Raw genomic sequence first — 25,889 nt, 5'->3', positions numbered from 1 at the left:
GCCTTTTTCTATTTCATTTTGATCATTCAAGAAGTTCCTACTTTGGATGGCTTTCTTTTCTCTCTGCTGGGGATGCATTGAATCTATACCGGAACTATTGCCTATTTGAAGGTCTGCTTATTGCTCTCTTAATTACCCATCTTTAATTACAATATTCCAATCCACCTGCAGAAACTCCCATTTTAAGCTTTGAAATTAGCCCTTCTACAGTTAAATATATTCTCGTTTGATGTTCCCTGTCCTGAGAGATAATTAAGCAAAAGCTAAAGATATTGTGATCACACTTCCTACATTCTGCACTGGTTCATCTTTGAGACGTTGTGTAAAATATGTCCATAAGTGCATTCGTCACCCCTTCTGGGACGTTTTACACTATCAGTATCTCCAACATTGCTTGCTTCTTGCCAGACCATAAATGAATGAATGAATGAATGATATCTTTATTTCGAACGATTAAAAAAAAAAGAAGAAAAGAAAAGATGAAAATGAATAAATAAAAGGAAAATTATATATATACATATATATATATATACATACATATATATATATATACATATACATACATATACACATATACACACATACACATATACATAACATATATGTACATACATAAATTAAAAAATCAAAAGCCAATTTCAACATAATACACATTAGACTCGTTCGAAAAGGGATAGGAAGCAGCCTATGCTTGTCAAGTCCTACCCCCATTCTTCACCATTAACAAATGCAAAATTCAATAAAATAAACTAAACAGCCAATTCAAATAAAACTACTCCAATCAAGCTATTAAGAAAAAAAGAACAAAAAAAGAAAAGAACAAAAAGAACAAGCACCATTAACATCTGTGAGATTTACATTCTCCTTCCTCATTACTGTACTTTTCAAAGATATATCTTTTGTACATTTTTAAAAATTGCATTATATTCATACTTTGTTTAATCGTTTTGTCAAGACCATCCCACAAAACCCACAAATGGAAATACACATACTTTTTAAATTGGTCCGAGCATAACGCTGTTTCAAGTTTAGTTTCCCTCTAACGTTATAATAATAATAATAATAAATTTTATTTATGGGCGCCTTTCAAGAGTCTCAAGGACACCATACAAAAATTTAGCAGGTAGAGGAAAAACATGTAAGGGGAATGCAGTAAATAGTAGAGACATGACTAGTACACAAAGTAAAGACAGAATTCAATACAAAACACAATATGAGGCAATTAATGCACAGATGAAAAGGGAGGGGGACGTGGGGCTAAGGATAGGCAGAGGTGAAGAGATGGGTCTTGAGGTGGGACTGGAAGATGGTGAGGGACACGGAATTGCTGATCAGTTGGGGGAGGGAGTTCCAGAGCCTGGGAGCTGCCCTGGAGAAGGCTCTGTCCCCAAAACTGCGGAGGTTGGACTTGTGGATGGAGAGGAGACCGGCTGATGTGGATCTGAGGGACCGTGAGGGTTGGTAGGGGGAGAGGAGGTCAGTGAGATATGGGGGGGCCAGATGGTGGAGGCCTTTGTAGGTGAGGACCAGGATTTTGTAGGTGATCCGGTGGGAGATGGGAAGCCAGTGAAGTTGTTTGAGGACTGGAGTGATGTGATGCCAGGATTTGGTGTGGGTGATGAGTCGGGCAGCTGCGTTCTGGACCAGTTGGAGTCGGTTGATGTAGGTGGAGCTGATGCCAAGGTGAAGTGAGTTGCAGTAGTCCAGTCAGGAGGAGATGAAGGCATGGATGAGTCTTTCAGCAGCGGGAGGTGTGAGAGAGGGTCTGAGTTTGGCGATGTTGCGGAGATGAAAGAAGGAGGTTTTAATGACATGGCGGATGTGAGGCTCAAGGGAGAGGGTGGAATCAAAGATCACGCCAAGGTTTCGGGCCTGGGGAGATGGGGAGACAGTGGTGCCGTCGATGGTGAGAGTGGGGTTATTGATTTTGCTAAGTGTGGCTTTGGAGCCTATGAGGAGGAATTCTGTCTTATCGCTGTTGAGTTTGAGGAAATTATGTTGCATCCAGGTTTTTATAGCTGACAAACAGGAGTTGATATGGGTGAGGGGGAGGTTGTGTGGGGATTTGGTGCCGATGTAGATCTGGGTGTCGTCAGCGTAACAGTGGAAGTCCAGGTTGAAGTGGCGGAGTATCTGACCAAGGGGGAGGATGTAGATGATGAAGAGGAGGGGGCCGAGTACGGAGCCTTGGGGAACGCCTTGAGTGACTGTGGCTGTAGCAGAGGTGTGGTTGTGGAGAGAGATTGTGGGATCTGTTGGAAAGGTAGGAACGGAGCCAGCTGAGTGCAGAGCCTTCAATGCCGAGGTCTTTGAGTCTGGTGAGCAGGATGTTATGGTTCACTGTATCGAAGGCTGCGCTCAGGTCGAGGAGGATGAGGATGGTGAGGGAACCGGGGTCAGCAGAGGTGAGGAGGTCGTTGAGGACTTTGAGGAGAGCAGTTTCTGTGCTATGGAGGGGGCGAAAGCCAGATTGAAGGGGTTCAAGTAGGTTATACGCAAGGAGGTTGGAATGAAGTTACGATGCAACTATACGCTCCAGGGTTTTTGAAAGAAAGCGGAGGTTTGAGATCGGGCGGTAGTTAATGAGAGAGGAGGGATCAAGACCAGGTTTCTTTAAGATTGGTGTAACAGCAGCTGTTTTGAAAGCGGAGGGGACAATTCCTTGGGACAATGAGGAGTTGAAGAGATTAGTGAGGTAGGGGCAGAGAACGGGGAGGCAGGACTTCAACAGGGTAGTGGGGAGAGGGTCGAGGGAGCAGGTAGTGGGTTTGGAAGAGCTGATGAGTTTGGAGATTTCAATAGGGGTGGCCAGGTCAAACTGGTAGAGGAAGCAGTGTGGAGGAGTGGTAAGGAGGTCAGTGGAGATGTTGAAAGGAGGGGCCTTGGTAGGTGGTGGCGTAGATGCTGGGGAGTCGGGTACAGGGGATAAAGATTGATAGATGGTGCTGATTTTATCAGCGAAAAAGTGGAGGAATGAGTTGCAGAGATCTGGAGTAGAGGTAGGGAGAGTGTTGGCTTGAGGCTTGAGGAGGTTGCCCACTGTGGAGAAGAGGGTTCTGTGGTTTAGGCAGGGGTCGGTGAATATGGAGGAGAGGTAGGCAGATTTTGTAGCAATGAGGTTATAACCCCCCTCTCTGTCTTTGAACAGTTTTTTGGATGTTTACTGGTAGCATTTTATTTTTTGCATTATAAATTATTTGTGCAGTCTTAAATTCTACCAGATCCTTAATCTTTAAGGTGTGTAATTTTAAATACAGTATATTGGTGTGTTCATGAGATCCTACATTGTTTACTATACGAATAGCTCTTTTTTGTAGTGTGCTTAGTGATTGTAAGGTGGTTTTGTAGGTGTTGCCCCATACTTCCACACAGTAATTTAAATACGGTAACACAAGTTGCCTCATACAACTTGAAGGAACCTATCACCTTATTTCCCCCTTTCTCTATTATTTTCCCATTTTATATTTGGATAATTGACCCCCTGTATTCAATTACACCATATTATTGCTACTTTAAAATTCTTCCCTTTTTTTCTGAAGAATGTATCTGAATGTGTTTGTATATCTCCTTATCTATTATTGTTACCCTATAATGAACGCAGATAGTGCAATATTTCCCTATTGTTTGTTATTTTTAACCAAGTTATTTTTATCCAGTTTATCAACTCTTGAGAATACCATCCTTTCTGATCCTGTATCAATAGCTCAAGTGAAAATCACTGGATGCATTCAAAAGAGAGTTAGATAGAGCTCTTAGGGCTTGCGGAATCAAGGGGATATGGGGAGAAGGCAGGAACGGGGTACTGATTGTGGGTGATCAGCCATGATCACATTGAATGGCGGTTGTTGGCTCAAAGGGCCAAATGGCCTACTCCTGCACCTGTTGTCAATGTATCGATGTAACTAGCATAAATGCTGGACGTCTTTCCTCTGTATGAAGGCACTGCTTTGTTAAATCACAGAAACTGTGGGAGGTCTAACAGATGTTTACAAGAGCCAGCAAAATTATAGAGAAAAATCACACAGAGTAATGAAAAAAGGCAGACAGCACTTGTACAAAGGACTTCGATATGCTCATATCCAGTTACTCTAATGACATTTTTGTTTTGACAAAGGATTATAACTACTGCTTTGGGAAAAAAAAGGGATTGTTTTCAGAGAGGTGTGCAAAGAAAAATATGAATAGTAGAAATCAAGTAGCAATCCATTCATTGCGGCTCTGCCTGCTGTGTACATTATTTTATTTTATTCATAAAATGTTCGCAAATGAATGAAATACGTGCAATTTTTTCACATTACTTTTCTGCTGATAACATTCTCAGGACAGCATGGTCTCTATTTATTAATTATCAGACTGTTGTAAAAAATAAGCCATTTGCAAAAAATTTTCCATCCATAGTAGCAAAAGTGCAGTGAATCACTTTGCTGATAGACTAAATTAAACATGTATTTGAAGAGAAGATTGTCAGAGTATTTTTTTTATCAATTTGGGGATGTTCATGTGCAGAAGCCATCAGCATGGGAATCAGCAGCTGCAGACGAGAACGTCCCACCACCAAGATGATCACCTTGGTGAAGGCCGGAGTGCAGCTGCCAAGAACCACAGCAGCCAGGAATCCGTCAGGAATCCTGGCGACTGCGCAGGACTGGCAGCTTTCCGTAGACCTGGTGAAACAGCTGAAGTTCCCACAGCACATTGCCACGACCACCCTGAGGCCAGATATCCTCCTGGTCTCAGAGGCGACCAAAAACATCGTCTTGTTGGAACTGACAGTGCCGTGGGAGGACCGTCTGGAGGAGGCCCACGAGAGGAAGATGGCCAAATATGAAGAGCTGGTCATAGACTGCCGCAAGCAGGGCTGGAAGGCAAGGTGTATGCCCATCGAGGTTGGCTGCAGAGGTTTTGCAGGGCAATCGCTCTACAAAGCCTTGAGTGCACTGGGCATCAACGGAGTGGCGAGGAGAAGGGCCATCAAGAACACCACAGAGGCAGCGGAGAAGGCCTCGAGATGGCTCTGGATCAGGAGAGGAGGTCCATGGGGAGGAGCGAATGCCACCTGAACACAAGTCGTGGTCTGATCAACCACGGCTGGGTCGCCTGGGTGAGGGTGTCTGATGTTGAAAGACCCGAAACACCCAATGACCCCAGGTTACGTCACTGATGATGTGTTCAGGAGCATCTATCGATGTATTTGTATCAATGTAAGAGATCATCAACATCCCGACACCAACATTTCTTTACTCCCTCTCTAACTCAACCAACACTGACCCCATTCCAAATGCAGGGAGTGCAATCATTCGTGTGAACCAATACGTGTGAGGGTCAAAATAATTGAAGTAATACCATGCTAAAAAATCTTATCATCCGGGAGGCGCTACAGGTCCTCCGTTGCCGAACCAGCAGGTCGAGGAACAGCTTCTTCCCGGCGGCTGTCACTCTACTAAACAAACGTACCTCGGTGAACCAATATTTATTTTTATTCAAATCGTTTGCTATGGGCTCTTCAAGGGAGATGCTAAATGCATTTCGTTGTCTCTGTACTGTACACTGACAATGACAATTAAAAAATCTGAATCTGAATCTGAATAAATAGGGTTTAAGAGGGAAAGATAAGAGAATGCTCCTTAACTTCTTGTCAATAATCAAAATAAAATGAGCAGTATTTTTTTTGCTGTGATAAAAATTCAAAAGGTTAAGTGAGTGGAATGAGAATTGAAATTAAGTAGTTGACAGCAGATTGAAAAAACAATTTGTTTTATATGAGTCTGCGAGGTTTCAATTGCTGTTTCAAGTGTTTTTTGCCTGTTTGCCTGAACTGAGATGTGTCTCACTTTTGTAAATGATCTGGTTTTTAATGCTAAATGGAAGATTGCCTGACGTTGCAGACTATAATAAAATAAATTTAACGGTAATGCGTGAGAAATATATTTTAAAAAATGCACCGGTATTAAATTATTTATGCAAGTTTTACAAATTTAATGTAAGCACAGCAACAAAGAGCAGATTGATTACTGTCTGATTTTGGGAGCAATGGTGGAATTGTCATGGTCTAGACAATGTTTTCAGACATTTAAACGTGTTAGCAAAATGCTGCAAATTTGAACAAAAGGCAATTCTGCTGAAGATTTATTGAAATTACCCCACATGCCATAAGGCCACTTACAGAGGTCTCATACTGCACATTAAATGCATGGAGAAGGGTGATTGCAAAGAAAAGCACCTACAATTAAGGCAAACAGAAAAGAGACAGGGAGAGATTAGGGAGAGATAGGCAGGGATTAGGGAGAGATAGGGAGGGATTAGGGAGAGATAGGCAGGGATTAGGTCGTACTGCAATATCTGCACTGAAATCACAATAGAGAAGTAATGATGCCAATTGACCCAGAGTGGGTGACATCTGAACTGAATGTTCTTTCATTATTATTGTCATTGTGATGTCCAAGTCATGTCATGATCAGTGCCTATTGCCTAATCAACATCGGCTGATACTGGAGAACATGGATAAATGATGTTTCGGGTCAGATTGATTGTAGTAAGGACGCAGAAAGCTGGAAAAGAGATGGGGGCAGGACAAAGCCCGGCAAGTGATAGGTGGATACAGGTTCGATAAAAGGTCCAATAAAGTCTGACCTACCATCCACCTCATTGACGATCCACGGTCTATCTTTTATGGGCATTTACTGGAGTATATCTTGCAGTAAACATTTTTCCTGTATCTGCACACTGTGGACGACTTGGTTATAATCATGTATGGTTTATTCGCTGACTGGATCTCATCTTCTGTGCCCATTTCCAAAGCACTCAATTCACTGATCTTTTTAAAAACCTATCAATTTCCTCTTTATATACCCCCTTTAATCTGGCTCCCACTAATCTCTTTGAAACTACAGAGATTCACCACCCCTGTTAGTAGCAATGTTACAAAATTTTGAGATTTAAAAAATCAAGTCTGCAATTTATCCCATCAGATAAAGCATAACAATAAGTTTAATTTGACACCAAATTCACTTTCATATCTCAAGTATTAAAAAAGTTATGACCATTTTCATACTCGGAAATTAGCATCTTGTTCCCTATTGATTTTCAATGGACATTACAAAAAAGCTGTGATCTTGGATAGTCAAACGCCCATTTCTTAAGGAAAGATTAACATTTTTAAATAGCCTAAGTGTCCAAAGATTATTCACAAATAATTCACAATATAACATGATTTTTATATCTAATTTACATTAATTTATAGGCCAAATGGAAGGAATTTAGTGTTCAATTGCTGTAAATAAATGCCCATTTAAATCGGCTTTCTAGTGGGTTCATGTGGAACGCGCTGGTTTAGAACGTTGACATAGCGCTGGATTAGTGCCCTCAAATGCCGAGAAAAATACTGCGGGATATAAAAAGCCCAAAATGAACTATTCGTTATAGATAACTTGATATTCAGGGTTATATATATGACCCATTTAATGTAAAAATAAGGTACATACCTTTAATTGTTTGCTTTATAAAACCCTGGGGCTGCGAGAGGTTGCGAAATCAGAGAGTAATTTTAAAACTATTATAACTATATTATCGAGGCCTATAAAACTAATAATACCTTTTGCGACCGGGTCTTGCAGCGATTTTTCGTTAATGATTTACTAGGCTGAACATGTGCGATTAGTACAGCCTAGTAAAAATCGCGTTTTAAACCCGCCCCCTCCAAACAGCGCCAAAATCGCCGACATGGCTGAGGGCAGATTCCCAATGACGATTCAGGTAGGTTTTGTAACATACCTACTGTTAGAAAGCATGGAACTCCATGTGTACAGCATTATTCTTGCCTGCTATCTCCCTCAGATAACTGGACTTTCATCCCATTATATAGATAAAACACTATCACCTGAACTTCTCCAGTTAGACATGGTTATAATGCACTGAGTCCAATAGAATCCTAAGTAGAAGATCAACCGTGTGCCTTGCGTGAGTTACTAACCTCCTGATGTCTGAAAGCGTACCCACAACCTACAAAGTTCGAGCAACTAGTGTGATGGAATATTCTTGCCTGGATGAGTGCATCTTCAACGTCACCAAACCCTGTTCAAGGCAAAGTAGCCTGCCTTATTGACACCCCATCCACCGTCTGAGCATTCACTCTTTGTAGTGAACTGAGGCCTTCTACAAAATGCACTGCAGTAACTCACAGATGTTGGTCAGACAGCACCTCCCAAACCTGCAAATGTTACCACCAAGATTGACAAGGGCATCAGGCATGTGGGAGCAACAACACATGCGACTTCCTCTACAATATATATAGTGCTCTCCAGAGGAAACGAATAGGTGACGTTGCGGGAGCTGAAACGTCACCTATTCCTTTTCTCCAGAGATGCTGTCTGACCAGCTGAATTACTCCAAGTTTTTGCGTCTATCTTCGATTTAAACCAACGTCTGTAGTTCTATCCTGCATATATAGTGTTCTCGCCTGGAAACATGTCGCCATTCATAGAAACATAGAAAATAGGTGCAGAAGGAGCCATTTGGACCTTCGAGCCAGCACCGCCATTCATTGTGATCATGGCTGATCATCCCCAATCAATAACCCGTGCCTGCCTTCTCCCCATATGCCTTGACTCCACTAGCCCCTAGAGCTCTATCTAACTCTCTCTTAAATCCATCCAGTGATTTGGCCTCTGTGGCAGGGAATTCCACAAATTCACAACTCTCAGGGTGAAAAAGCATTTTCTCACCTCAGTCTTAAATGGCCTCCCCTTTATTCTAAGAATCTGGCCCCTGCTTCTGGAATCGCCCAACATTGGGAACATTTTTCCTGCATCTAGATTGTCCAGTCCTTTTATAATTTCATATGTTTCTATAAAATCCTCCCCCATCCTTCTAAACGCCAGTGAATACAAGCCTAGTCTTTTCAATCGTTCCTCATATGACAGTCCCACCATCCCAGGGATCAATCTCGTTAACCTACGCTGCACTGCCTTAATCACAAGAATGTCCTTCCTCGAATTAGGAGACCAAAACTGTACGCAATACTCCAGATTCCTTGGATGTTGGTGGATCTAAATTCCAGAACGTTACACAACAACACTCGGACAATACCTTCACCAGAACTGTGGCATCTGAGGAAGTTGGCTTCCCATCATCTTTTCAAGGAAAACCAGAGATCGACAACATTGCCCACGTCATGTCAATCATTTAAAAAGTTCAAGGAATGTGTAGGATGATCATGGCAGAACCTGAAAAATGTTAAATTAAAACTAAATTGTTGTTGGTTTGAGAGGCAATATATTCCAGAGAATATTAGATTAGTGCTGCAAAAAAGCATCTCAGTTTTAGTTTAGTTTAGAGATAAAGTGTGGAAACGGGCCCTTTGTCCCACCAAGTCCACTCTGACCGACGATCACCCATTCACTAGCTTTATTCTACACATTAGGGACAATTTACAGAAGCCAATAAAGCTACAAACCTGCACGTCTTTGCTATGTGGGAGGAAACCAAAGCACCCAGAAAAAACTCCACGCGGTCTCAAGGAGAACGTACAAACTCTGTACTGACAGCACCTGTAATTAGGTTCTATCCTGGGTCTCTGGCGCTGTAAGGCAGCAACTCTAGCGCTGTACCCCTGTGCCCCTGCCCCACCAACCCCCCCCCCCCCCCCCCCCAAGATATAGGTTAAGTGAGCCTATATTCTGATATGTGTAGCCAATCAGCAATTCACATAGCATTGGCTGCACATAGTAGTCATTAAAATTCTCAGACGGTATGATTAAATGATGTCTGCATTGCAATATAATGGCAGGAATTTAATTGCATAACACAATCAAGTGTATGTTTTAAAGCATTATCCAAGTTAACACTCATACAAACATAGGCCTAGAAATTAGATTGCACTGAAAACATTGCACTAGCAGACCACTTCCAAAAGACGTGGTCTACATTTATGGACTTACTACAAGTATACGGTGCAACAGTAATTTAAAAAATAAATGGTGCCAGGATCTGGTAACGGGGGATGAAAAATATGGTCGGCATATCCGTTTTTGCGTGGTTTTTTAGAATAGAGCGACTGTTCTCTTTCTTTCTCTCTTTTCTAGGGTCGAGTTCTTAACTTTCTTCTCTAACTCTCTTCCTAATGGGCTCGCTTTTCCCAACACTTTCACGACTCTTTCTCACTTTCCTTACTTCCTTTATTTCTATCTTTCTTAAAGCTCAAAAAATAAAGGGGTACAACAAATGTAATAAGATATAGGTGGTGTGTATTACTGTAACTTATTGTACTTCTAATAAATAAATAATTAAATAATAATTTAAAAAAAACAAAAAACAATTGCACTACAACTATGTCTCTGCTAGTAGGTTGTAAATTGGGTGTTTAAGTAACACCAACCAAACTCCGTTTGTATTGGCGTACAAAAGCAGATGATCAATAAAACAGAAAATACTCAGCAGGTCAGGCAAAGTTTTGATCTAATACTTTGGTCTGGGGTCTTCAGCAGCGCTTATTCCATTACATTTCTGGCTCTGCCCCTGAACCAAAGTTGTTCCAACTCAGTCATCAAGCAGCAGTACAGAGATGATGTGTGTGCGTATGGACAAATTCTGAGGTGAGCTCAGGGTCACTGTCGACATGCTTCAAGTGTATGTGACTTACACTTAATATAATAAAACAAAGGTTCCCTACCAACCTGCCTGCAGTCTATCAATGCCACCTATCACTAACGGCTCACCATGAGACCCTGGAAGGCATGGACTATTTCTTGCACCTCTAAACAAATGTAGGCATTGATGATGGCATGGTCATTGGCCCCTGAGGAAAAGAGAGTTTGAAGAACAAAATGGTCTAACATGCGCTGCCTTCCTGCCCGCCTGTGTGCCTCAAAGATACAGAAAACAAAAAGCAGACACCGCAAAGCATTGGATTGACATCTCTAGTGTTGTCATTGCAAAGTTGTCCAAATCGTTGACTGGATAAGTAATCTACTTTCAGTATCGTCTCCAAGCCAACATCCTCAGCATTGAGGGTCGGATGAGCTCCGACTGGTAGACCACATCATACATGACTGCTGACTACCCAAACAGACATTCTCTTCCAAGTTTTGTTACATCAAAAAGATATTCAGGTGGACAGAGAAAATGATGTAAGGATATTCTCAAAGCCTTCTTGAAAAGGTGCAACATCTCCATCAACCTCTGGGCATCCCTGACTCAAGGGTGCTCACAATGGAAATGGAAAAGGAACATTTGAGATGGCACTGAGAACCTCGAGCACACCACCTAGCAAACTACTCACATGGCCTCGCATGAAGCCCCCACTTGTGGCTTTGGCTTTGTAACATCTTGGTTTCAGCAGCCATCTCACAACCCACAGAAACGGAATGGAATTAGGTCACCCTCGACCCCAAGGAACAAGGGAAGTTGCTGCTTCTGCTGTTTAAAGCCCCTGTCCCACTTACACGACTTAATTGGCGACCTCTGCCGAGTTTGCCCTTGACTCGTACTCGCAGCATGGTCGCAGGAGGTCGTAGACAGTCGTAGGAGGTCGTAGACAGAGTCTTGGGAAGTCTTTTACTTCAGCGAGTCAACACGACCTTGACTTTTTTTCAACTCGTCTCGGGTCTTCTCGTGGATTAGGTCGTCCAAGTGGGACAGGCCCCTAATGCTCACGTAGACCTCTGTTGCTATCGCACCAGGGAAGCCCATTTGTTTACCGTCTACACCTCCAAATGTGTTGGTGATCAATGTTCAGTGTTTGAAGATTTAACGTCAATTAATCATAGCAACATCTGAATTTGATCTGCTTGAGAAAATCTTTATTCTCATTAATGTTCATAAACAAGCTCCCTTTAAGTGATTATTTTAAATTCAATGAGTCATAAGTGCCACATGGCAAAGGGCCACACTGTTTGTTAAGATCTAGTCATAAAATGGCTATGGAATACTGGTGTTTAGACAGGAGGTTTGACCCTCACCCACACTATTCCTTCAAATATAAATTGGAAGAAAACCATTGCGGTCACTCTCATACCAAGATTTACTTTATCACACAAGGAACCTTGTTGCAGGTTTCCTGCATGCTTTTCCATTTCTAATTAACAGTTAAACATCTAGTAAGTTATTAAAAAGTTTAATATGTTCTTGCTTTCTTCTAGGTAATATCACAGCATCAGAATTTACTAATTGCAAATCCAGAGAGCACCATCAAGTTTACATTGCTTAGCAATGATAATGCCTTCCTGAACTACCACCCAAACTACTTTACACAGCGGACCCTTACTGCCAGATTTCAGATGAACAATACAAAACCACCACATGTACAGATGATTCGCAAACCAGTGCTCACTGTTATGGGACTGTTGGCGTTATTAGGTAAGTAGGAAAAGATCTGTTAGCTATGTGTATGAAAGCTTGATATGGCTACACATATTCTAGCTATTTATTCATACGCTACTGCTTAAAGTTAAAAAAAAATACCTCAATACAACATATTTATCCAGTAGCTGCCATTTATGCTGCAGGGAGGATGATTTGTATTAATTTCCAGTCTGAGTTTATTTAACTAATCTTACATTAATTAACTAATGGCAGATCACTCAAATTCCTCAGATTTAGAAGGAGATAATATACCAGGATTTCCTGAGTCCATTACACCAGGTTGAAGATGTGCATGCTGAAGATGGAATGAGTACAAAATCAGGTTAAAGGGCCTGTCCCACCAGCATGCGATTGCATGCGTCTAGCGCGACCAAACGTGGTGGCTTGAGGCGTACGGCCTCGCGGGGCCGGTCCCACATCCAAACGTGGAGCCGTCTGGAGTTGTGCGGGGCTGGTCCCGACATCATACTCACAAATCAGCTGGGCAGGAGGCGGGCCGACTGAATTTGGACGTCGCACGGCGTCGGATGGTCACGTCATCACGCTACGGCACTCCGGGCGGTGACGTCATTGCGCAACGCCACGCGCTAGGCGTATGCCGTCAAGACACTGCGTACGGCCTCAATGCGGCTGCGGGAATTTTTGGACAGTGTCAGTTTTTCGGAGCCCCGCGCGATGTCGGGACCAGCCCCGCACAACTCAATACGCCTCCGGCGATCGAAGTGGGACCGTACGGCTCAAGCGACCACGTTAGGTCGCGCTTGCCGCATGCAGTCGCATGCTGGTGGGACAGACCCTTTAACCACTACTATTGCAGTGATTACTGATTGCTGACTCAAGATGGTAATGTGAGTGAGATAATGAGCAGCCAAAGAACCATAATGCAATCAAATCAATGGCTTCAGTACAAACTGAACATGAAGGCAACATTTACAAATGACCTTGGTTTCTGTTTGATTTCAATACTATTCTTTAATTGTCAACATTAGGAAAGGACAACACCGAATCATTGATACTGCATTGGCATTGATAGCACACCAAAGGTGCGGCACGGTGGTGCAGCGGTAGAGTTGCTGCCTTACAACGCCAGAGTCCCGGGATGGATTCTGACTACGGGTGCTGTCTGTACAGAGTTTGTACGTTGTCACCGTGACCTGCGTGGGTTTTCTCCGAGATCTTCGGTTTCCTCCCACACTCCAAAGAAGTACAGGTTTATAGGTTAATTGGCTTGGTGTAAATGTAAATTGACCCTAGTGTGTGTAGGATAGTGTTAATGTGGGGTGATCGCTGATCGGTTTGGACTCAGGGGCGGAAGGGCCTGTTTCCGCACTGTATCTAAAACTAAAACTAAAAATCCAAGATATCATGAATTATGATTGATATTCTAACTTTATTGGGATTCTTACACAATACCTAATGTCATTTATCGCCTTATGCATTAGCTAATGCAATCTATCACCTTAGTATGCACAAGAAAAATGGAAACATCATTGGTTTTTGACGTGCAATTAGTGGCTTTGTGTAAACAGGACAAAGTTTAACTGCTACCTATCATAAATGCACAATCGTTCTTTAATTATTCCCCCATATATGTCAATATCTTCACTTTAATGGATGCTTTCAGAGGAGCCACAAGAGTATTAAGTGGCAGACTGTTTCAAAATTGCAAATTGATGCAGATTTGGAAAAACATATTAACACATGAGACTTTTTGACAAGTCTGAATCTGCCTGAGATTTAGCAACAGTTGCAACAAGCAGACAGAATATGCTGCCACCTTCCCTTCATGTGCCAGATAATGAACTCGACCACACAGTTGTTTATGTGTTACAGTAAAATCTTGGTGTTCTGGCACTTCACACACTAGCATGCCATAGTAACTGACACTTCAGAGAGAGCAGCTGAACTGACAGAGGAACAGGATTAAGGGGGTGGCGGGTCATAAAGTCATAAGGCATAGGATTAGAATTAGGGCATTCATTCCATCATCTACGCCATTCAATCGTGGCTGATTGGAATCATTGGGCTAATGCCCTCATGCAATCATTAGGGCATCTCTCCCTCCTAACCCCATTCTCTTGCCTTCTCCCCATAACCTCTGACACCTGTACTAATCAAGAATCTATTTACAGTATCTCTGCCTTAAAAATATCCACTGAGTGCCCAAATCAGGATGGCAGCAAGTGATCAGGTCAATATGAATTGAGCACTTGGTCCTGCATCATGGCAATACAAAGTACACCTCGGCCAACCTTGAATTCACCAGTATCTAATGTCCATTTTATGCCATCTAACCAAGCTGGTACTGTATTCACAGATTTTACACTATACCATATTCTTTGAAGAAACATAAAAGCATAAAATTCAGTTGAAATGAAATGAAATGAAATGAAATGAAATGAAATGATTCAATTTATTGTCATTGTCAGTGTACAGTACAGAGACAACGAAATGCATTTTTAGCATCTCCCTTGAAAGGGAGACACAGGGCGTGTGCCCGCGCCTGCCGCCGTACATTCCATTACAGGCAAAGGTGGGTGAAGTGTCTTGCCCAAGGACACAACGACAGTATGCACTCCAAGCGGGATTTGAACCGGCTACCTTCCGGTCGCCAGCCGAACTCTTAGCCCATTGTGCTATCAGTTGCTGAGTACCTGATGAAAATGACAAGATATTCCAATTTTAATGTGTAATTACATTAATTAAAATACGCAACGCTTTATTTTCTAGATTAGAAAAATGTTATAAGCCCAACACCTAATTAAACTCATCCCGAAAGGCCTTCTGCAAAGTTATTTTGCCGCATTCTGTAAAACACATCGAGAGGACGTAGAAAGTACATATTTGTACAGTTTTTATGAGAAAGATTTTTAACCTAAACTATTGAGTAAACTTGAATCATCCTTTCAAGTTATTTCTTGCCTAGGTAGTCTGGGTGCTTTGCTGAAAATGGCAAGAGCAATGTAGTATGGTTGATGAGTCATGTATTTCTTGTACAGACAGATATTAAACATTTAAACTGAGTTTAAAACTTTAAATCCACCACTGTGTTTAGGAAAAGGGCTGTTTATTGATGTTAAAAAGACAATTTGAGCCACACAGCACGGAAACAGGCCCTTCAGCCCAACATCCAGAAGGACCAAGATGCCCTATTTAAGGTCCTACTTGCCAGTATTTGAGCCATATCCCCCTAAACCTCTCCTATCCAAATGTCATTTAAATGAGATCAAGACTGAAATAATGCTTCAAGAGCAGTCTCGCCAATGTCTTATACAATTGCAACATAATATCACAATGTCTCTTCGCAATACTCCGACTGGTAAAAGCCAAAAGACCTCTTCCAACACCGTGTCTACTTGTGACATCATTTTCAGGGAACCATGTACTTGTTCTCCTAGATCCCTCTGTTCCACAATACTCACCAGGGTCCTGCTGTTTCCTATCATCAAGCCAATTATGTATATCCAATGAGCTATCTCTTCCTAGACCCCATATGATCTAACCTTCCAGAACAGCCTACAAGTGAAACATTATCAAAAGCCTTGCTGATGTCCAGATAGAATACGCCTTCTGCCCTATAATCATCAACCTCCTTGATTACTTCTTTAAAAAACTCAGTCAAATTTGAGAAACATGATCTCGCACAATCCCCAATCTTCTCCTGTCTCCTTTCAAATATATGTATATCTTATCCTTGAGAATCCTCCCCAGTAGCTTTCCTATCACAGATGTTAGGCGACTGGTCTATGGTTCCTAGGTTTTTCTTTGCAGCCCTTCTTAAATAAAGGTACAACTTGGGCCAACTAGATTTCTGGCACCTCACCTCTGGCTAACAACAATGTATCTGTCTCAGCCAGGGATCCCGCAACTTCTTTTCTAGCAACAATATTTTTGGATGTACTTGATCAGGCCTCGCAAACTTATCTACGGTCATATATTTTAAGAATCCTCGACCTCCTCTACTTTAATGCAGTCTGTCCCCTAGACATATGACAAAAAGGAACTTCAGAGACTGGTTTATACCAAAGATAGACACAACAACATGCTGGAGTAACTCAGCGAGTCAGGCAGCATCTCTGGAGAAAATGGATAGGTGATATTTTGTGTCTGAACCTTTCTTCAGACGGATTCTTGTACGAAAAAGACTGGAAGCGAAATGAGATGGGCCAAATTCTGGCCGACAACAGATGATCACAGGCAAGGGAGATTTATGATAGGTAGGTTGTTGGATAAAGACCTACAAAAGAAAGAAAAATAGATCAGCCATGATCGAATAGCGGATCAGGCTCAATATGCCAAATGGCTTATTTCTGCTGCTACGTTTTGTGTTCTTATGAAGTATTTGGAAAGCATATTGAATTTCTGATGGCGAGGTATAAGTATGAAATTAGATAATCACTACAAATTAATGTGAGTGATACCTGATACAGCAATGAAGGGTCTGTAAGAAGAATATTTTAGCATTACACGACAGTCTTTCTACTGGAGAAAAGTTTAGGATGCCTGGGAAACAATGACACTGCAGAGGACGATATAGACACTTTACAATATTTGAAACTTGCTACTGAGTTGGATGATCAGCCATGGCAGGCTCAAAGGGCCGAATGGCCTACTCCTGCACCTATTTTCTAAAAGAAGTGGGGAGGATTTTGTCCACAATTGGAGGCTTTAAAGTGCAGTTAAATAGTTGACGTGAATTTCTGCAATAAATGCAATATCAGAATACATGCAGGTGAAAAACAAAACAAAACAAAAATAAAATCTGCTGTTGATGAATATTTAAAATAAAAGCAGAAATTGCTGAAATACTCAGCAGGTCAGGCTACAATTGCAGGGCGAGAATTTCAAATTGAAGACCCTTCGTCAGAACCTTCTTCGATCTGGAATGTTAACTCAGTTTCACTTCTCACTGATGTTCCATGGCCTGCTGCGTATATCCAACATTTTCTATTTTAATATTAGAAAACATACTAAACTTTCAGTTTACAAAGTGGTTATAGTCTCTTTCATGGCTGTGAGATGAGGAATCTGCATAAAACAAACTGATACACCTACATTGCCAGCTCCAGCATACAGTGTGGAAACAGGGACCCCTCGGCCCAACTTGCCCACACTGGCCAACATGTCCCAGCTACACTTGTCCCACCTGCCCGTGTTTGGTCCATATCCCTCCAAACATACCCTATCCATGTACCTGTCTAACTGTTTCTTAAACGTTGGGATAGTCCCTGCCTCAACTACCTCCTCTGGCAGCTTGTTCCATATACCCACCACCCTGCTGTGAAAAACCTACCCCTTTAATTCCTATTAAATCTTTTCCCCTTCACTTTAAACCTAGGTCCTCTGATCCTCGATTCACCCAGTCTGGGTAAGAGACTCTGTGCATCTAACCGATCTATTCCTCTCATGATTTTATACACCTCAATAAGATCATACCCCACCCTCCTGCACCCCAGCCAACTCACCCTCTCCCTATAACTCAGACCCTCTAGCCCAGGCAACATCCTTGTAAATCTTCACTGTTCCCTTGAAAAAACAAGGGTCTGAAGAAGGATCTCGACCCGAAACGTCACTCATTCCTTCTCTCCAGAGATGCTGCCTGTCCCGCTGAGTTACTCCAGCATTTTGTGTCCACCTTCCCTGTACCCCTTCCAGCTTGGCAACATCTTTCCTATAACATGGTGTCCAGAACTGAACACAATACTCTAAATGCGACCTCACCAACGTCTTATACAACTGCAACATGACCCCCCAACTTCTATACTCAATACTCTGACTGATGAAGGTCAAAGTGCCGAACGCTTTTCTGACCACCATTTCTACCTGCAACTCCACTTTCAAGGAACCATTAACCTGCACTCCGAGATCCATTTGCTCTACATCACTCCCCAGAGCCCTACCATTCACTGTATAGGTCCTGCCCATGTTAGACATCCCAAATTGCAACTCCTCACATTTCTCTGTACTTTGAAAGATTTTGTTGAGATTTTTGCACGTAGAGTGGTGGGTGTCTGGAATGTGCAGCCAGAGATGATGACGGAGGCCGATACGAAAGTGGCGTTTAAGAAGGTTTGAAGTGGCACATGGAATAGACAGGGAATAGACAGATATTGATCACATGTAGCCAGAGGAGATTAGTTTAATTCAGCATTATATTCAGCACAGACATGTGGGCCAAGGGGCCTATTCTGGTCCTGTACTGTTCCAATATCTATCCTTTATTATCCAGCTAGGGTGGAGCAAGACCTGAGCACATCCCCCTAATGCACACCAACCTAAATATTTGCTGTTCATGGAGAAAGGACACAACAGGACCAAAAGACTCTCTCAACATTGAGAACTGTGGCAATTACATCACACCAAAAAGATGGTAGCTCAGAACAAGGCTCTCGGAGGACTACCAGGGAGAAAAGTCAACTTGCCCTGAATGCAGTTGAATGCCAGGAAAGAAACAATAGGCAGCTGTATCATAACCATCATAGCCTACTATTGCCTTCTTACATCAACTATAGTAGTTGCTATTGTGTCTGTAGCTATATTAGTGGATTCCCTGGTACCTAAGGATCCACATACAATAAAACCTTGCAGAAGACATCATCATCCCATCTGTTGGATGGCTTCTGTCAACTAATACTTATGTTCATGAGGTAAGGGTAAGAGAACGTGGCCTTATTATTACCGGGTGGACTGCTACATTCAAGGAACTAGCTCACTGCCATGTTATTGGACAGTACAGCAAACAATTCAGTTGCCTGTCTATTGTCTATCGCAACGGCAATATGATGGTCTATGAGGTATTGTCCCATGAATAAAAAATAGAAATTCTACCTCTTCAGAATTCTTTATTTTATTCGTATTCTTGCTATTGAGGGAGTGCAGAATTCTTGCTATTGAGGGAATGCAGCGTAGGTTTACAAGGTTAATTCCCGGGATGGCGGGACTGCCATATGCTGAGAGAATGGAGCAGCTGGGCTTGTACACTCTGGAGTTTAGATGGATGAGAGGAGATCTCATTGAAACATATAAGATTGTTATGGGCTTGGACACGCTAGAGGCAGGAAATGTTGGGGGAGTCCAGAACCAGGGGCCACAGTTTAAGAATAAGGAGTAAGCCATTTAGAACAGAGACGAGGAAACACTTTTTCGCACAGAGAGTGGTGAGTCTGTGGAATTCTCTGCCTCAGAGGGCGGTGGAGGCAGGTTCTCTGGATGCTTTCAAGAGAGAGCTAGATCTGGCTTAAAAATAGCGGAGTCAGGGGATATGGGGGGAAGGCAGGAACGGGGTACTGATTGGGGATGATCAGCCATGATCACATTGAATGGCGGTGCTGGCTCGAAGGGCCAAATGGCCTACTCCTGCACCTATTGTCTATTGTCTATTAAAGTCTGCATGTGGCTAGCACCTCAGGAAGAAGCAGCTCTAGACTGCAGTCACTCATTTCCATGCAATGTCCGGAAACCAGCGGAGGGACACTGTATGGTGGGATTTGCAACTCCAGGGGGAGCAGCAGAAGAAGGGTCTCGACCCTAAATGTCACCTATTCCTTCGCTCCATAGTAGTTGCCTCACCTGCTGAGTTTCTCCAGCATTTTTGTCTACCTCTGGAGCAGCAGAGGTCAGATTAAAGTACGTGGAACAAAAGACAGTGTGATTCTAAAGGTTACAACGTTCCTTTGCAACAACATAAAGAAAATGTCCTTAACTTCCTCAGTCCATTCAATAGACCTGAAGTAATTGTAGTTATACAGTCACTAAAGGGATGAATAGTGTATAGAATTATCACCGTTCTGGGCGCCTTTGAGGATTTCTGAGCAACCTTTAAAAAAGACATCCACTGATCATTGACTGTGCATCCAGGTACATTAAAATATCCATGCGTGAGGAAAATTCGCCATATATTGCTCTCTCAGGAGAGCAGGAAAGCCAGCCGGAATTTTCCTTGAGAAATAGACTAATTTGGGATCAGGCTGTTGAGGAGCTATGTTCATGACTAGCAAGATCTTCAAGCCAAGGACTTGGTGCGTGCGATTGGTGTGTTTCACAATGCTGTTTTTGTCAGCTCTCAGGGAGGTGAAATATCTCCAGCACAATTTTACAGCGCAAACAATGAGCACATTTTTAGCATGATTTACAGTCTGGAAATTTGGATAACATGGTAGTGCTTGTATTTCACCACAAGCTGCAGGTATGCTGAGTACAAGGTTCTTTTTTGCAAATCTTCATGCAATGTTCATTTGACACCAGCCCCACCAAGTTAGCTTCCTCTGGCAGCTAATACATGTCTTAATTATACATGGGAATCTGCCATAGATTGTATGAAGGCACTCCCCTACCTCGCCAACTGCACACTTGCATTATTTAAAGGGATGATGGATTTGTTAAGATTTGTTGGGAATGGAATTGATGTTATATTGGTTTTGGTGAGATGTAAATCGTAGCTGCTGATCAGTATGAAACATTTCAGACACAATGTAGGCATGTAAGATCACACTTCTCCTATTTAAATGACAAATGAGTAGTTATTGGTGGTTTTAAAGTGCATTAAGGTGGATAGATCCCCAGGGCCTGACCATGTGTATCCTTGGACCTTCTGGGAAGCTAGAGAGGAATTGCAGAAGCCTTAGAGGGAGATTTGCATCACCTTTAGACACAGGAGAAGTTCCAAAAGACTGGAAGGTGGCCAATATTACACCATTATTTAAAAAAAAACAGCAAGGACAAACCAAGGGACTACAAGTGCGTGGACCTGATGTCATTGGTGGTTAGGTTGTTGAAGGAGATTCATAGAAACAGGATCTACCATCATTTAGTTACATAATCACAGACTGATTAGGTATTGTCAGCATGGCTTTGTGTGTGGAACATCATGTCCCAGAAATCTGAGTTATTTGAAGAGGATTGATGGGGTGGGGCAGGGTTGTGGACTTTGTAAAGACTTTAACAAGGCCTTTAGCAAGGTCTGACACAGTAAGCTAGTCAGGAAGGTTAGATCGCATAGAATCCACGATGAGCTGGCCAATTGGATTCAAAATTGACTTGGAGGTAGGAGTCCAGGGGTACTTGTGGAAGGTTGTGCTTCTGATTGGAGGCCTGCGACCAGTGCAGTGCCACAGGATTCAGTGCTGGATCCACTACTGTTTGCTATGTACATTAACGATTTGGATGACAATGCAGTTAACAGTTTTAGTAACTTTGCAGATGACACAAACATGCGTGGTATAGCAGACAATGAGGAACGTTATCTAAGCTTACAACAAAATCTCGAGCATTTGGGAAGGTGGGCCAAGGAAACATAGAACATAGAAATTAGGTGCAGGAGTAGGCCATTCGGCCCTTCGAGCCTGCACCGCCATTTAATATGATCATGGCTGATCATCCAACTCAGTATTCCGTACACTGCCTTCTCTCCATACCCTCTGATCCCCTTGGCCACAAGGGCCACATCTAACTCCCTCTTAAATATAGCCAATGAACTGGCCTCAACTACCCTCTGTGGCAGAGAGTTCCAGAGATTCACCACTCTCTGTGTGAAAAAAAGTTCTCCTCATCTCGGTTTTAAAGGATTTCCCCCTTATCCTTAAGCTGTGACCCCTTGTCCTGGACTTCCCCAACATCGGGAACAATCTTCCTGCATCTAGCCAGTCCAACCCCTTAAGAATTTTGTAAGTTTCTATAAGATCCCCTCTCACTCTCCTAAATTCTAGAGAGTATAAACCAAGTCTATCCAGTCTTTCTTCATAAGACAGTCCTGACATCCCAGGAATCAGTCTGGTGAACCTTCTCTGCACTCCCTCTATGGCAATAATGTCCTTCCTCAGATTTGGAGACCAAAACTGCACGCAATACTCCAGGTGTGGTCTCACCAAGACCCTATACAACTGCAGTAGAACCTCCCTGCTCCTATACTCAAATCCTCTTGCTATGAAAGCCAACATGCCATTCGCTTTCTTTACTGCCTGCTGCACCTGCATGCCTACCTTCAATGACTGGTGTACCATGACACCCAGGTCTCGCTGCATCTCCCCCTTTCCCAATCGGCCACCGTTTAGATAATAATCTGCTTTCCCGTTTTTGCCACCAAAATGGATAACCTCACATTTATCCACATTAAACTGCATCTGCCAAACATTTGCCCACTCACCCAGCCTATCCAAGTCACCTTGCAGTCTCCTAGCATCCTCCTCACACCTAACACTGCCCCCCAGCTTAGTGTCATCCACAAACTTGGAGATATTGCCTTCAATTCCCTCATCCAGATCAGTAATATATATTGTAAATAGCTGGGGTCCCAGTACTGAGCCTTGCGGTACCCCACTAGTCACTGCCTGCCATTGTGAAAAGGACCCGTTTACTCCTACTCTTTGCATTTGGCCCACATGGAATGGCAAATGGAATTGAACTCAGTTAATTGTGAAGTGTTGAAGATATGTCACAGTAGAGTAGGACTTCCACAGTACATGACAGAGCCCTGGAAGGTGTTGTAGTACAGAGAGATCTAGGAGTACAGCTGCATGGTTGGCTAAAAGTGGCAATGCAGGTTGACAATCTGCTAAAGAAGATGTTTGGCATGCTCACCTTCATTGGCATGAATATTAAATATGATGCAGCTGTATACGTTGTATGTGAGAGCACAGTTGGAGTACTGTGTGCAGATCTAGTCACCCAGCTACAGGAAATATGTCATTATAGTGGAAAAGCTACCGAAGGTATTCTCCAGGATTTTACCTGGGCTTGGAGGCTTGAGGTATCAGGAGAATTTAGATAGGATGGTCTTTTTTTCTTTGGAGCATAGTAGCTGAGGGGCAACCTTATTAAGGGACCTGGATAAAGTGAAAGCTATTTTCCCAAGGTAGAGCATTCTAATAGGGCATAGCCGTACGGTAAGAGGGGAGATAATTAAGAGGGACCTCAGGGACAGCTTTTTCACTCGGGGTTGTCCAAATCTGGAATGAGCTGCCAGAGGAAGCTGTAGAATTACAACTATTAAAATACATTTGGGCAGATATTTGGGTAAGAGGATGTGGCCCAAATGCAGGCAAATGGGATTTGCCAAAATGACAACTTGCTGGGCATGGAAAAGGTGTGCCGAAGGACCTGTCCCGCAGCACAGCTCTATGTTACAATTATCATTATTTGTTCATTAAAAAGCATCAACATGTCTATATCTATGTCATGTCTGAATGCATTATTAATGTTCACTCATCCTTGGTCCACTGACTCGTTTCCACAGCATGAAACCACAGAGCTTTGAAATCTTCATGTAGTCACTCACGTGACTCCGAAGTAAAATAGTAAGATTAAACGAGAGCTTACCAGTTTGAAGTTTGATCTTTATTTTATGAGAAGTTACGATGAGGGATTACGTGAAGAGCCCGCCAGCCCACATGCGCGTCAACCTTCAAAGCAGCGGTGTGAAATCACAGATAACAGTCGTTGAACTGAATACAGTAAGATTAGAGAAACTAGAATACCAGCTGACCTTTATGATAGAGGGTTGGGAGTGGAGGGCACGTAATCCCTCATCGTAACTCCTCATAAAATAAATATCAAACTTCAAACTGGTAAGTTCTCATTTAATCTTACTATATACTGACTATTCTATGTCACCCCTCGCAAGGGATGTACCTCTCCCCAGTGGGTGCATTTGGCAGGTTAGAGGCGGGTGGTTTTGTGAGAAGGCTACATATACTGAGAAACTATGCTGGATCGTGATGCCAGTCTCTTGTCATGAATGGCACCAGTCTGGGCTGTCTGACTGTCAGACAGCAGAGGGCTACTAACTGAGTGGGAGGGCAAATGCTGTAACTCTGAGAAAGAATGGGAGGTTCTTGATCCCACTGCCACTCCACTGAGTAATCCTAGTGATCAGTTATGGATTTAGCATGGAAACAGGCCCCTCGGCCTAACTTGCCCATACCACCCAACATGTCCCAACTACATCAGTCCCACCTGCCTGCATTGGGCCCATATATCCCTCAAAACCAGTGGTTCTTAACCTTTTTGGCACCAGTACACATATACGCAAACAAAACATTGTATGTGGTATGTACCTTTGTTAGGTTCCTAAACATGGGCTCAACAAATTGAAATGTTATTTGTGTCCCCTTCATGACCCCCGGCTAAGCCCCAAACGACCCCCATAGGGGGGTCACGACCCGCAGGTTAAGAACCACTGCTCTTAGCCTGTCCTGTCCATGTTGGAGAACAGGCTGCTGGACTGTTGTGAATCAGTCAGGTCTCTTGCGGGGCACCATGTACAAAACCATGATACCAGCAATCTGAGCTTGCACTGGAAGACTTAGACTGGAAAACAAGAGTTAAAAGTAACACCTGTTCTCCAAAATCTTTATAGGCAAAGCTGCAGTTTATGTGTACATCTTCCAGCAGGTTTACTGCATTCACAAAGGAGTCTCCTGTGCATTGGAAAAATTAAATACAGCTGGATGAGCACTTGGACCAACACTGTTGGGTCTGCAAAGTTTCCATGGATTTTCTACATGCCACTTCTATTCTGGCCTCAATCTTCAGGATTTAACATTGAATTCAAATGTTTAATGTAATCAGCCATTCTTCCAACGTTCAGTTTGCTGTCTTCATGCATCTCTTCATCGTGCACTCCTCCTGCCATACATTCACCACCCTCCGTCAGCCAGCATCACCACCACATCACAAACCTTCCTGATCTCCCTTCTAGCACGGACCTCTTTGTTCTCTCCTGTCTCCCAACTTTATGAACTTAAAACTTTCAATTTCTACCTTTACCCAGTTCTGATGACAGTTCATTGACTTGAAACGTTAACTGTTCCCCTCTTCATTAAAGCTGTGTTCCCCATGCTTCTCCTGTTAGCAGTTTCCACATTGACACAGGAGTGACCTTATTAGCACCGTGCCCGACCCGGGCCCCAGAAGAGAAGGTCCATTTCCCCATAGTACTTCCCCCCCATCATTCCTGAACCCCGGATTGACCAAGATTCTAACCCGCCAATCTGATAATCCAACACCCGAGGTCTCAGGCTATCTGATATCCTCTAGCCCAATGGCCTCACCATCTGATTTCCCAGTGTCCCAATTCCCCAACTCTCCAACTTTCTCAGATTCCCAACTCTCCAATTCCTCAGGATCACCAACATGGGACCTCATTTCTACCCAGCACCCTGCCTCCACTCGTGCCAAACACCAACCCCAAACCACTTCACTGAACTGTATCTCCTCACCATTGTCCCCAGTGTTGATGAGCAGTTATCTCCCAACCTGGCTCACCATATATTCTTTTATATGCTATATGGTTTACTTTCCTGTCAAAAGCAGAATGGTGATAATCTGTGATATGTAGACATCCAGTGGAAGGAAAGAGAACTGATTGTTTTTACTTTGAGAAAATTAGATTGAAACTAGATCATGTTGTCTTTAGAAATTCTGCCTATATATTAATGCATGTACCAATTTGATTGTAAGATTCAACAAGGTGATAATTACCGATTTGCTCAGAAAAAAAGCACAGATGGCTTATGTCTTGGAAGGAATTCGGATGC

The 25,889-nt window shown here is 42.8% G+C and overlaps 1 protein-coding gene across 2 annotated transcripts in view; it reads left to right on the top strand.

The window, feature by feature from the left end:
* idua (alpha-L-iduronidase) overlaps positions 1-25,889 on the top strand; it is a 137,570-nt gene that overhangs the window by 91,449 nt on the left and 20,232 nt on the right. For both annotated transcript variants that reach the window (XM_055647006.1, XM_055647012.1), the window contains exon 8: positions 12,135-12,351. In XM_055647006.1, the coding sequence (XP_055502981.1) occupies positions 12,135-12,351 (217 nt within the window). The remainder of the gene's footprint in view (positions 1-12,134; positions 12,352-25,889) is intronic.

Source organism: Leucoraja erinacea, chromosome 1, assembly GCF_028641065.1.
Source record: "Leucoraja erinacea ecotype New England chromosome 1, Leri_hhj_1, whole genome shotgun sequence".
NCBI lineage: Eukaryota > Metazoa > Chordata > Chondrichthyes > Rajiformes > Rajidae > Leucoraja > Leucoraja erinaceus.
The sequence above is the reverse complement of the archived record's forward strand: the minus strand, read 5'-3'. Positions and strand labels throughout refer to the sequence as shown.